The 13,897-nt window shown below is 42.8% G+C and overlaps 1 protein-coding gene across 10 annotated transcripts in view; it reads left to right on the top strand.

The window, feature by feature from the left end:
* AKAP13 (A-kinase anchoring protein 13) overlaps positions 1-13,897 on the top strand; it is a 343,183-nt gene that overhangs the window by 172,404 nt on the left and 156,882 nt on the right. For 9 of the 10 annotated variants that reach the window (XM_033414830.2, XM_049707006.1, XM_049707005.1 and 6 more), the window contains 2 exons: positions 5,961-6,159; positions 8,846-11,987. In XM_033414830.2, coding sequence (XP_033270721.1) covers positions 5,961-6,159; positions 8,846-11,987 — 3,341 coding nt within the window. The remainder of the gene's footprint in view (positions 1-5,960; positions 6,160-8,845; positions 11,988-13,897) is intronic. The other variant, XM_049707009.1, reaches the window with a different exon arrangement.

Genomic DNA, 13,897 nt, shown 5'->3' with positions numbered 1-13,897 from the left:
TAGAGAAAGCCTGCGTGCAGCAATGAAGACCCAATGCAGCCAAAGATAAATTAATTAATTAATTTAAAAAAATTGAAGAATAGTACAGTGAACCACTGTGTATCCTTCACCTAAATCCACCAATTGTTAATGTTTTATTTGCTTTATCTGTGTGTGTAGATAGATGGATAGAATTTTACTGAACTCTTTCGAGAGTTGTTGCCGACATCATGCCCCTTTATTCCTAATTATTTCAGCATGTTCTTATAACAGGGCAGTTATCAAAATCAGTAATATAACATTAATATATTATGATTATCTAATATATAGTTTATATTCACTTTTCACCAGCTGCCAAAAATATACTTTCAAGCAATGTTTTTTCCTCCTGATCTTTATCATATACTGAATTCAGTTGTCATGACTTTTTAGTCTCCTTTACCAGCTAGACCTTTTAAGCCATTACTGCCACTACATTGGGTCTTACTAGAATTACTTCTTTAGGTTATCTGTCCTCTCACAGAGAGTGAGTTCTTAGTGATCTCAAACCATTTTTATAAAGAATATCCCTACTCTTTTGCCCTGGAGTGAAATCCCAACAAATATTTGAGTACCTACAATGTGTCAGGAGATGAAGCAGAGCAGTGAGACCCAGCAAGTCAGAAGGTGTATGGTCCTGTTCCTCCTTAGGGGGTTACAGGTGAATGAAGAAAAGGTTACGGTGCAGAACAAGTCTTTCAGGGCTCAGAGGTGGGAGACTGCACTTGGAGCTGTGCTGGATACTCCAGATGAAATTCAAGGCGCCTGAGAATGGTTGGAAGCAATATTAATTGCCTTACTGACAGGATGATTGAAAGTTTCCAGTAATCATAATATCAGTCCTTATATCTTGAAGTCTGATCTGGGATGTGGTTGAATGTAACAATCTAAGAAATTCTACGCCAATACCATCTGATGTCGTAGTAATGAAATAATGCCTATACTGCACAGTTGCCACAACTGGTAGTAAAAATACCCTCTTCTTTGTTCAGTGTGGTGGTGTCCTCATAGGGGTGAAAAATGAAAGGTCGTGGAGAGCTCTGTAAACCTTCCCGCAGCATTTATACTCCTTCATCTACAGATCTCCCTTTCACTCATTTTTTAAAAAAGCCTCAGCTGAGGCTATGGTGCCTCTTAATTCACCAGCTGAAATAACTAGAATTTCTAGTGCATTCATGGATGTGCTTTTCTGTCCTGCCAGACTTGATTTGATTACATAAAAGCTTTGTGAGTATTTCTAAGGTAAATTTTAGATACCCAGGCATATTCTTCTCCATGGCAGAAATACAAAGCCGAGGGGTCAACTTAATTACTAACTGTAAGCATACAAAGGGCTTCAATCAGGAGAATATGGAGTAGTTATTCTACAAGTGCAAAGGAGACTAAACAAGGAGAATGACCTTAAAGTGGGAAATGTGGTAGTTGTACATAAAGAAAGCCTGTACCTTGGGAATTAAGAACATTTAGCTACTCCTTGGGTTTAGTATCAGTCTCACAACCCACCTAGGAGGGATGGTGGCTGGAGGGAGGGCTGGGCTTTGCCTTTCCTTCCCTCTACTGCCCCTATCACCAGAGCAACTCTGTTTCTGCATGTGGCTTTATTTGAAACTGTTCAGCTACTTAAAAGTTTGAAAACTAGTGTCTTAGGTGTTTAAGTCTGTCTAAAGCCTCTGAGCTGCCCTTTTCACTTGTATCTGCTGTCCGTTTGTTGCAGGCTTGGGACTCACAGGCGAATGAAGTTAAGCAGTTGATGTTGGAACTGTTTGTTCATTTGAACTGTTTGTACCACCCATACCAGTATTCAGAGGGACAGTTGACTGTATTTATACTCTGTTATCTCTCTCTCTTTTTTTTTTTTTTCCTTTGGCCACACCACGCAGCTTGCAGTATCTCAGTTCCCCAACCAAGGATCGAACCTGCACCCTCGGCAGTGAAAGCGAGGAGTCCTAACCCCTGGACTGCCAGGGAATTCCCTGTATTATCTCTTTTAAGATGTAAATTTTTCTAACTTGTGTCATAATTTAACTCACAACAGTTCTTTTCCTTCTTAGTAATACAGAAAATGATGTTGCTTTTACAAGTAATAGCATTGTAATTTTGATGAAATATGGTATATTTAGTGCATAAAATGCCACACTCATAAGGGTAAAACTCCCATGAGATTGTTTCTGCTTTTCGTTTCCATGGAGGTGACAGTAACACCAGTAGGCCAAACTATGGCTATCTAATAGTAATTCATGTTTGACCTTAGGCTGTGTGTTTACATTATTCTTGAGAAAGGTATCATATTTAACCTTGTAGCCCTGGCATCTAGCACAGTGCCTACCATTTAATAGAAGACCAAGTTCAGGAAGTTGACATCTGTTCACATCTAAGATGCGAGAAGAAGAAGAAAAAGCCAGAGAAAGCAGTGGGTGAATAGGATGATTCTTTATGAATGTCAAGTGAGAATAAATGTCAAAAGAAGAATCAGGTCACCATTTTAAGATGCTACAAAACTCAAGGACAGTGGAGACAAAGAAAAGCCATTGGATTTGGAGATTTGTTTTGTCAGTGGAACCCGAGACAGAAGTTTTAGTAGCAGTGGGAGGGAGTAGGCGCAAAGCCTTTAATTGTTCAAATGGCTGGTAAGGAGGTAGAAGGGAAGGAAGAGGAGGGCAGACAGAAAGGGGTTCGGGGGTTTACAGCAGGATTTCTCAACACCAGCACCACTGGCAGTTTGGGCCCGATGATTCTTTCTTCTAGGGAGCTGTCCTGTGCATTGTAGGACCCCTCCCCATCCCCAAGTTGTGACAACAAAAAATGTCTCCAGACATTGTCAGATGTCCCCTGGGGGCTGGATTCCTCAGAGAGAACCGCTGGTCTGCAGGGCTGAGTAAAGATTGCTGCTGCTGCTGCGGGCGCCTGTGCAGTAATCCCTTTTCCTGCCTCTGCTGTGTCTACTGGTGAGGTTTTCATGGTACTTGCAGGTGGATGGGGAAGGAGCTAGTCCAGAAGCAGGTGGAAAACTATAGGCATCCAGGGAGTGATTACCGAGCCAGTTACCTAAGGACGGGGGTGTGGAACAGAGCAAACCCACTGCATAGAGAGGTGCCCTGAAGTTAGAGGAGACGGGCACAGGCATTTTTGGGTGGATTGAAGATGGGTTTAGTTCATGTTAGATGGCCTCAAGCTTTTCACTAAGATGGGAGAAAAGGTCACCTGAGAATGAAGTAGACAAGGGTAATGTTAGGCCTTTGAGGAAATTATAGAACATTTTGGTAACCCCCGTGGGGATGGATTAACACACATGAGTAAGAAGCATTACAGAGCAGCAGCGAGGCCTGGCTGAATAGGAACTTAAAAAAATTATTCAAGACATTAATTAAAATCCCAGAGAAGAAGAAAACCTATAACCCAGCCACCTTGACACTATTTTTATTGTGCAGTTTACTGTCTATACTTATATTTTTTGCTCTTTTTATTTTGCTTATTCCACTGAATATAGATTTCAATGTTATTGAACTGTTTTTTCAGTTATATTTAATGGCTCCATAATAGTCTGTAGATCTGTTCTTTAATTTACCAAACATGCCTCTAGTTACTGACTCGGTTAGGGTGTTTCCAGTCTTTAGTACTATTACACCTAATGTTGCAGTAAACATTCTTAGTCATAGAACTTTGCCAAGTGGATCCAGCCAAGGTTTTATACAGTGTTGAATACAGAGCAGACAGTGCATTGGCTTAAATGTCACCTCGGTGAGGCCTTCCCTGACCCACCACATTTCAAATTGCAGCCCTCATCTCTGGTTTATTTTCTCCACCACACTTGCTGTCTTCCAGAATTCTAGGTGTTTTATTTATCTTGATTGCTTTTGTCTCCCTTGCTAAGTATATATGCTTCAACAGGACAAGGATTTTCGTTTGTATCACCAGCACCAAGAATACTGGCACAAATACTTGCTGAATGGTGGGGTTTACCCAGACCTACAGGCACGATGGGTTTGAAGAGTGTCAATAGCAGCAGATATTCATGCAAGCCAGTGGGAGAATAATTGCATTAACTAGTCTTTGGTTTCTAGGTGGGCTAGGAAGCAACAAAAATCCACAGGGATGATGAATTGGGAGATTGAAGGGTTAGCACTTGTGGCAACAAAAGCACATTCTTCTGGAAGGGGAGAGCATGGGAGAGGTAGGAGATAAATAGTTTGTGGTTACAGAAGGCAATTTCCCAAGGTTTAGATATTAGAAAAGAAGCAGTTTGAGAATTAATAGTGGCAAGGTTGGTAGAAAACTCCATCTTGCTGGGAATGGACTGTATCACTGTTTAATTGCCCCTGCCTTGGCAAACAGTTCCCTCCTAGCTTGTTGTATTTGGTTCACACTCAGTGGTGGTGTATAAATCAAGTTTGTTTTCAAATACCTTTTTTTTTTTTTTAAATTGGAGCATGGCTATAAGTGGTAATCTGAGTAAGCAGATATGCCAGTAATGCCTTGTCAGACAGTTAAGCAGAGTTAGTGACAATGTCAACCTAAGCTCCAAAGTTGAATTTACAGAGACGTTGCCTCCCCCTCACTTGGTGGAGCTGATTGACTTCTTGAGTCATTCAGCTGAACTTTTAAGTGAGTATCTTTTAGGTACTTTTCTATTTGAGGTCACTTTGCTCAGTGTAGAGCAGCTTGGTAAATGCATGAAACATTTAGCATAGCATATGCTAAGTTCATTTTAAGCAACTGTTTAGGAGTCACTCTTGAGTATGGAAATTATAATAGTTTTCTTTTGGAGCAGCCTTAATTGTTACCTTCAGCCAGTGTATGACTCTCCAGTTTGTTACAGGTTTTCCACTATAGCATATTTTTAGCTTTCAAATTCCAGTTATTCTCTGGTGAATTGTTAAGAACTGACAGGTATGATTTAGTAGACAGAACACTGGAGAGAGAGTTGAAGTAAAGTTTCCCTCTCATATTTGTCAGTGGATGGCATGTCTATTAGTTCTTAATTCTTTAGTTTTATTTTTTATTTTAAAACATGATAATGATCTCAAACACTACCTTCCACCTTCTTCCAGAATCTCTGGGATACCATATCAGCGTACTGGTTCATTAGAACCACGTAAAGAGAATTCATGTTTTGAGGCCTATCCCAGAAATGCTTTTTTACATACTGGGCATTTGTCGGCTTTATTTGAATATGAGGTGTATCTATAATGATGTGAGTTGAGCAAAGTTGTTTGTCTTTTAAATTTAAAGTTATAGCTTAAAGTTCTTGGAACCAAGTGCTTCATTCAAAATAGGATTTGATAATTATATTGACAAGTATAGTATGATAAGGCATTATAATATTGATAGTTTTCCTCTATATAGTTGACTTAGAGAATTTTGAGAGTGCTTCCTCCACCTATCTTTAACAAAAATTGGAGTGCCCTTGCACGGATTGGATTGATTAGTTCTTCCCTTCCCAATATGATCAACTGCATTTAGCATATGGTATAACCCATTTTAAGAGAAACGCTTCATAAGCCTTGCTTTTTTTGAAAACCAGGGCAAAACCATCCTCCTTACATTTCCTCATTATTTGGTTGTGAGCATAATATTAACTGTTTTAGGATCCCAGTCTTCTCTTTATCTTGATCAAAAGAACATCCTTAGGGAGGAATCCTGCAGTTTTCATTTAGCCCATTTATGACCTCTTATGAAGAGAATGAAACAGTTAGTTATTTGCCTGAATTACTGGGGAACTGTGCAAACCAAATTTCTGCTGCAGAGCCTCAAAGAGCAATGAGGTTCAAAATTTTGCATAAGACTTAGAGGGTTAAACCTTTGCCTGGGAGGCAGAATACATATATATGTATATTGTATACACATATATATATATATGTTATTATATAGTAATATTATAATATATTCATGTATATTATGTATAGAATATACATATATATTAACCAGAGTTTGCTTGCTTCCAGGGAGGATACTGGAGAACCAGACTCCTGGAGCAGTTTATCCTATGAAATCCCTTATGGAGACTGTTCTGTGAGGCATCACCGAGAGCTGGACGTCTATACATTAACCTCTGAGTCTGAACCACACCAGGAACCCCCACTTCCTGGAGACAGTTGCACTGGACATATTTTTAAACTTATGAACATCCAACAGCAGCTAATGGTAAGACAGAAAATTTCCATTTTCAGGCTTTTGTGCCCTCACCCCTTCCCCCAATGAGCCTTACTATAATTAGAACATAACAGTGCTTCCCTCAAAGATTGTGAAACCTGTAAAGCAGTTTTAGCTATATTAGATGTTAGCATTTATAGAGACAGAGCTCAGCACTGGGGTAGTAGCAATAGGAGACTGCGAGAATTTTTCTTTTTTTTTTTGGCCAGGCTTTTAAAATAACGAAAGACACACATACACCTTGCAGATACAGAAATATGCAACAACTAGAACTAAATTTTCCTGGCTTAAAAGGAAATTTATTTAACTCTATAAATTTGTTGGTTTAACTTTATAAAACGAAATGAGCTAAACAGTTTCTGAGATTTTTGCTGAAGAATAAGAACCAAATATGCTCAGAAATGGAGCCTTTTCACAGCTATTTCAATGAGTGATGACTGTGTTACTATATTTAAATTGGTAGTTGTGTGGTAGAAAGATCACTAAAACAATAAAGATTTTATAATCCACTCAAGCCTTCAAGATAAAGTTGTTGCCAGACATAAAAACATTACATACTCCCTGGTAGCATTTATTATGGATAATATAAACGTCACATGAGTACATCTCTCTTGGCCACGACATCTGAAAGGCTAAGTTTAGATAATTTTTCCACCCATTTTATTTCAGAGTTGATTTGATTTGGAAAAAGCTTGGCAGTAATTTCATTTAAGGTCATCTGGGGTCAGCTCAAGGCCAGAGCCTTCTTTGGGAGCAGGCCTTGCTTGTTTCGGAGAGCAGCAGGCCAGGACACTTCATAGCAGGTTGTAGACGTACCTGCCTCTGCCTCTCCGAGTCATATCTGTTCCAGAATAGGTGTCATTTTATTTTCCTCTGAAGAGACTGCCGGAAGGTCAGGTTTTCCTTTAGGGCTCTTCTTACTGGGTGAATGATAGTCCATTTGAAAACAGCACTTAGTAGATGCCAAAGCTACCTGCAAGGTGTGGGAATATTTTACAGGAAACCATGAGAAATTAAAACTGAGAAGATGCTTGTGTTAGGAGCATCTAAAATTTTTCAAGCAAGACAACTTTTTTCTGCAAATCTCTGTTCTGTAATGTTCACCCTTTATTAAATTTAATGACCTGCTTTCATAATTTTTTTGGAGTCAGTTACACTCTCAGCAGGAAGGGAAGCAAGCCACTTTGAATACCCTAAGGAGCATAGCACAGACGCTTTCAGTGAAAATTCATTTTTCATGTACTCTATTATTAGAAGGACTTTAGTGAGCGTAACTCGTTTTACACTTACATGTGTGAACTTTTACATCAGACCCAGTGAGTAGACAGGAATCGGCTGATGATGGAGTACTGTAAGTGCTCGACACAGGAACTGAATGGGTAAGTGAATGAGATGACAGTGCATGGTGGATTTGCGTGAGATTCTTGTAGTAGATCAGATAATGAGCGAAGAGCAAACCAGGTGTTATAAAAATAGTTTTGGGACTTCCCTGGAGGCCTGGTGGTTAGGATTCTGCGCTTTCATTGCCATGGCCTGGGTTCAATCCCTGGTCAGGGAACTGAGATCTCGCAAGGTGCGCAGTGCAGCCAAAAAAAAAAAGATAGCAAAATAGTTTTTATGTGTTGAAAAAAAATAGTATCATTTTAAGGATTCCCGAAATTTTGATATAAAGGTAAACCCACTCTAAAGATCAGCTGTGTTTGTTTTTCTCCATTTTTTCCTAAGCCTTATATACGTGTACTTGTAGTTTTTGCATAATTATAACCTTAGATTAACTATAAGTTTTGTTTATTTTCTTAAACATTATGTTATAAATATCTTTTCCTTATTTCACTGTGGTCTTCATAGTTAACACTTATATAACAGCGTAGCATTTTCCATCAGGTTGATTAACCATGATTGTTTTAACCATTCCTGTATAGTTGGTTACATCTGTTTTTCAAGTTGCAAAAACTATTTTTGAGATGACCTATAATATCCTCAAAGCACAGTACCATCTGAGAATAATCAAGAATTAGGTACTACTAGTTCAATATATTCTTATTTATTTAATATTCAGTATTAGAGGAACAGAGGAACTGCTTTCATCAAGAGGTGAAAGAATCGACCGTGCCGCTCTTTTTGAAATTATAACCCCATAACTAAAATTGTTAAACTAGATTGAACGGAGCATATTTTGGAGATTAAAGGATGCTGTGTAACTCCTCAGTGAGAATTTAGGGCATGGGAGCATATGTCTGTGCCTTGTGATTGAAGAGAGTTTACCAGACTGGCCAGGATTTGTTTTTACTTGTATATATGAGGTGGGATGGAAGCAGCCTCTGCCCCTCTAAAGCCCCTATAAAAAGTATCTTTCTCAGCTGCTCATTTGAAGATAGCCACTGAGCTCTTTTGAGGCTCAGTTTTTATCTGTTTTCTAAAATAAGTTCATAATATAGAAAATAGTCATATTGTATTATTCTTGCCATTTTTATCATTCTAGTGGATATTCAACTATAAGAGGAAATTAATGTCAGGAACAAGAGAGAATTTATTTTTATTTAGGTTGGCTTATCCTGTGACTTGAGAGGCTGGAATGCTACTGAGTTCTCTCCAACAGAATTTTTGCTTATAGGTGTCAGTGACATCTTTTCCCCCGGACAATTTTTTTTTTTTAATATCTTCCATTTCCTCCTAGAAAACAAACCTCACACAGATGGACAGTCTTATGCCCTCAGTGGTGACAGCACAAGAACCTTCAAGTCTGCCCAGTGACCAAGATACAGATGGTCAGTTTCTTCCCTGTGCATCAGAGCCCACAGCCAGCCAGCAGCTTGCTTCTCCTGAAGGCGCTGAGAGCTCTCAGTGCTGCCATGGGAGCACTGTGGGGCAGATTGAAAGTTCCTATGATTTGTCAAGTGTGGTTAAGGAAGAGAATACAGACTCTTCCTGTAGGAAGAAAAATACAGGCGTGGAGAGCAAAGGAGACGAGGTGGAGCCAGCACCTATCGTGGACTCTGGGACTACGTCTGATCCTGACAGCTGCCGTCAGAGCACACCTGATTGCAAAGGAAAGGACACAGAAGGCCTTCCATCCTGTGGAGTCAGAAATGAAGAAACTGGAACAAAATCGTCGGCAATGACCACAGAGGAGTCTCCAGGCAGTGGAGGCCACGTCCTGCAGGGAGGCGTAGCCCTGGAGCCCGGCACGGCCCAGTCTTTCTCTGGAGGTGAACTGGTGGTCCCATCACCAGCAGGTGCCAGTGTCCCAGACACTGCAAGGGAAATGGAACGCAGTCTCGTGAACCCAGAGGCCACCATCCAGAGGAATGTGCTTGCAGCAGGGGAGAATATGAAGGAAAGATTTGAGGACTCTAATATCAGCACAGCTGGAGCCTCTGACCTAAAAGTCACAGACGAGCCTATGGATAAAGCCAGTGTTCCAAATGGTGTCTCTGCCTCTGGCTCCCTGGTTGCTGACAAGCCTGCTGAGTCTTTACTTGTCGTTAGTGATGAAGAAACTGCCATTGATGAAAGCACTGCAGAAACGGAAACTTCTAGAAGTTGTGAAGAGAGTGCTGATGCTCCAGGGGCTCAGAACTCTCAGTTAATTCTAGCTGCTGCAAAAGATGAGATTTCAGAAGGTCTCAAGCTTGACACTCCCTTAGCCAGCATGTGTGTGGCATTGTCACCCTCTGATTTAACCTTTCCCAGGCCGCAAAAAGATGTTATGCCAAACCAGAAATCAGAAACGGATTCATCTCATGTTCAAAGCCAAAACAGCAAATCACCCATCTGTTCTACAACTGGAGATGATAAACTTTGTGCTGCCTCTGCATGTCGACAGAACACGGGGACTTCTAGTGGTGTGTTGGCTGTAGAACACTGTGATGACATAGTTACCCAGCCTGAAGGCACCACCACAGGGCTGCTCAACACACAACCACTGCCCACTGCCAGCTGCTTGGAAGGCCCACAGGCTAACACGGTCACCCCTGACCCTGATGGAGACACCCAGGAACATGTGGATTTTTGTCCTCTCCAAGTTTTGGATAAAGAAAGCCAAGGAAAAGATTCGAAACTAGAAACACCTTTAGCAAATATGCTTGAGGTAGTTCCACATCCACATGCTCTTGTCCCCAAAGCTGAGAAAGAACGGGTGTCAGACCAGGCAGTGATATCAGGCAGGACTTTCTCTCTGACAGGCAGTCCCGGCAGTGAATCAGTAACCAAAGATGATGCACTTTCTCTTGTCCCCTCCTCCCAGAATGAAAAAGGAACAGCAACTCTTGAACCACATACAGACTGTAGAGATGGCCCAGATGGAGACTCGAATGATCTGGAGAAGCAGCCAGCAGAAGACAGTGTAGCGGGCCTGTGCACACCCTCCTCTGCTCTAGATCTTCAGCCAAGCATGGGCAATACCAGTCCCATAGGACCTGGTGCGGAGTGTGAGCGTCCCTGCCTCTCAGCAGACCCTGAAGTGCTGAATATCATCGAGGGGGTCACTGACTCTTCCCTGCTCCATGTGGGTCAGGCCGCTTTGGCCTCTGTTTCCGCTTTGACTGAAGAAGGGAAAGATCAGGTGGTTCCAGAGAGCACTGCAGCTCAGGGACCAGAAGACAAGGATAAAGCAGTGACCTGTTCCTCCATTAAGGACAACACTCTTCATTCAGGAACGTTGCAGGAAGAGCCGAGAACACCACCTCCTGCACAAGAGGCCCCGGGATTCCATGAAGAACCTGGCTCAGCTGTCTGTGATGAGGACAGAGCTCCTCGGAATGGTAATTCACTGGGCACACCCTTGGCCTGTCTTCACGCAGAAACTAAACATAACAAGGAAGTGGCCCCACCAGTCGCACAGCTGATTGAAGGTGGGGCTGCACAGAGCCTGGTGCCACCAGGAGCGAGTCTGGCTGCAGACTCAAGCCAGGAGGCCTCAGGTACAGAGCAGAACAGCTCACCTCCATTGCCAAATCTGTTACCAGATGGGTTCGAGGTTCTTAATTGTGAGCAATCTTCTGCTCTGGATGTTGAGGTGAAAAACACTCAGTCCCAGGGGAAGACCACTGCTTGTGAGGTGAGTGGAAATGCAGCATTGGATGGTGCCGTGGTCGGTGCTCTGCAAGGCACCACTGGGACCGGGAGAAAGGATACACCACACAACGCTCCAGACATCCAGATTCCGCAAGTCTCTTCGAGTCAGGAGAAGAATATGATCCTGGGTTTGCCGGGAGCTTTACCGGACAAAGGTGTGACTGACCCTCAGGGCGCCGCACCCCCAGAGGTCGTGTCCCTGGGTTGGGAGAAGGGGAAGGTGGGGGGAGCAGATGGCAGCCGTAGCACAGGCGACTCCAAGGAGACACAGGTGGATGAGGAAGCGCATCACATCCCGCCGCAGCCTGCTGCCAAAGAGCACCCCACAGAGACAGAGCTCTCAAGCCGTGGTGACAAGGCCCCAGGCAGGGGAAGGGATGCTGCCCCTATGCCGTGCACCGTCGCTGCCAAAGCCGTGCTTCTGCCTGAGACAGCGGACTTGATTGAGGAGGCTGCGAGTCGCATAGTGGATGCTGTCATAGAACGAGTCAAGGCCTCGGGAGAACTGATGACAGAGGGGGAAATCAGTCACATGTCACTGCCCTGTCCTTCCGAGGCGGGCCCAGGGCACGAACAGCTGGAGAGTGCTTCTGCAGGGAAGGCGAGTGCTTTCCAGCCTGCGGAGACCCCGCCAATGGGCAGTAGTCGTGGAGAAGCCTCTGGGAACCTTGCAGGATGCTTTGCTGGAAGGGAGGAGCCAGAGAAGATTATTCCGCCTCTCCAGGGACCAACTCCGGCAACAGGTAAGCAAAGTAGAGTACGAAATCAACAGTTCGAGAAACAAATTCCCTTAAGAGTCTCTGTGATGTGCTGGTATAAACATAGGTGTCGTGTTGTTGTTTAGAGGTCTGGCGTTCATCGGGTAGGTTGCCAAGTTACCAGTCAGCACCATCCGGAGAGGCACGTCATCTCAGGGTTGGGCAGTTTTTGCTCCCTGCATTCCAGACTTCTGGCTTGACTGCTTAAAGCCTATAAATGCTCTATCGCACTGGTGCAGTCATGACTTTCCTAACCTGGAAAACAGTGCCTAGATCCCAGGTGCTCAAAAATGATAAAGGAATTTAGCAGATGTTTTTGTTCACATGGCATAGTCCTTTTTGTCGAGAACCATAACAAACAGTGCTGTTTTATTTACAAACCTGAAACTCCTTTCTTGCCCTATCATCCTAGTCTGTGTCCTGAGCAAATTTAGTCAGAGTGGTTTCACAAACAGCTCTAAGTATCGTGGTAAGCCGATGGCCCAGCATCCCAAATGGTGGTATTAGGTCATTGGTGGAGGCTGTGAGAAGGGAACTCCCTCCTTTTCCTGCCTGAGGAGCAGACCTCCAGTTCCATTGCCTGTTGCTCTTGGGCAGCAGTCTGGGAATTGAGGACCCTGCGAAAGGCAGGGGATAGGATACAGGATTTCCGCCAGAGCCTAGTCTGCTGAGCTGCTGTCACAGGGCAGACGTTGTGTCTGCTTATCTTGGTGAAGCAGCTGCAGCAGGCAGATTGCTCACACAGCACCAGCCCGTTCCGTCTGTGGGTAACCATGTCCAGAGAGAGCAAAGAGAAACCACTGGTGTTCAGTGGAAAGAAACGATCTGAATAAAACTCATTGGGGGTTGAGGCTGAAGTTCAAACTGGAGTCGGACTCGGTTTTGACTCCTGAAGTCGTTCAAGGTCAGTTTGATTCAGACTTTGCGACCACCACCTGTTACCAGCTATAGACAGAGGACCTATCTCCTTGCTTGCCCCCAGGCTCTCGTAGGTAAGAAGCCTGTTTTGTTTTTATCGTTTGATTGCTCTTGCCGTTCTTTCTAATTTTTGAAAACCCCTTTACTGTAGTAGGTGTTAAGAATTGGGGGGTGGGGCATGAATAGAAATGAACAAATAGAATAAGGAGAGAAGTGGCTTTAGAAAAAGAGCAATTTAAACACAGTGGTCATTTTCCCTGATAGAGGGTGTTTAACCATTTATAATCTATTTTTCCAGTTGAGGGGTTTAAGAAACCTGAGAGAGTATTTTTGGTGATTTCACACTTTTTGTTTTATTAAAGTGTCTTGGATTGTTAGCAGCCAACAAATTTCTATCACTAACAGTCTCAGAATTTCAATGAGAAGGTCTGTAATTTTTAAAAGAAGGCACAACAGCAAGTCTATTTTGGGGGCCCTGGCAGGTTGACATTTTAGAAGAACGGGAGTGGCTGTAAGCTGATGCCTGCCTATGTTGTTTTCATTTGGGTGCTGCGTCTTTGGCCACATGGGCTGGAATTATTTCTCTTTCTGGCTCAGTAGTCAGAATTTAATCCAAGCAAGTACAAACTATGTAAGGTTTGTGTCTATAGTACCTTATGAGAAAAGATAGAAACCAAGCCGACTTTGATTTTTTTTTCCAGACTTTGATTTTTAATAGCACACAAAGATAGTAAAGGTGCTAAGAAATTATGTTTAAGATTTTAAGGCTTTAGGAAGGAAAATGAGATGAAAATCAAGTTTCAACTGTGTCTCTGCGCTTGGGATTTCGGTGTGTGTGTGTGTGTGTGTGTGTGGAGTTACTTATTCTGCTCTCCAGAGGAGTCATATGTGCTCCATGCTCATGGCCTCAAAGGACAGAGAGAAGTAACCAGTGATGAAGAAATTGGTGCTTTTTTCAGAAAATAGCCAGGATTTGG

The sequence above is a fragment of the Orcinus orca genome, chromosome 2 (assembly GCF_937001465.1).
Source record: "Orcinus orca chromosome 2, mOrcOrc1.1, whole genome shotgun sequence".
NCBI classification, from domain to species: Eukaryota; Metazoa; Chordata; class Mammalia; order Artiodactyla; family Delphinidae; genus Orcinus; species Orcinus orca.
This window is presented reverse-complemented; position numbering and strand designations above follow the sequence as displayed.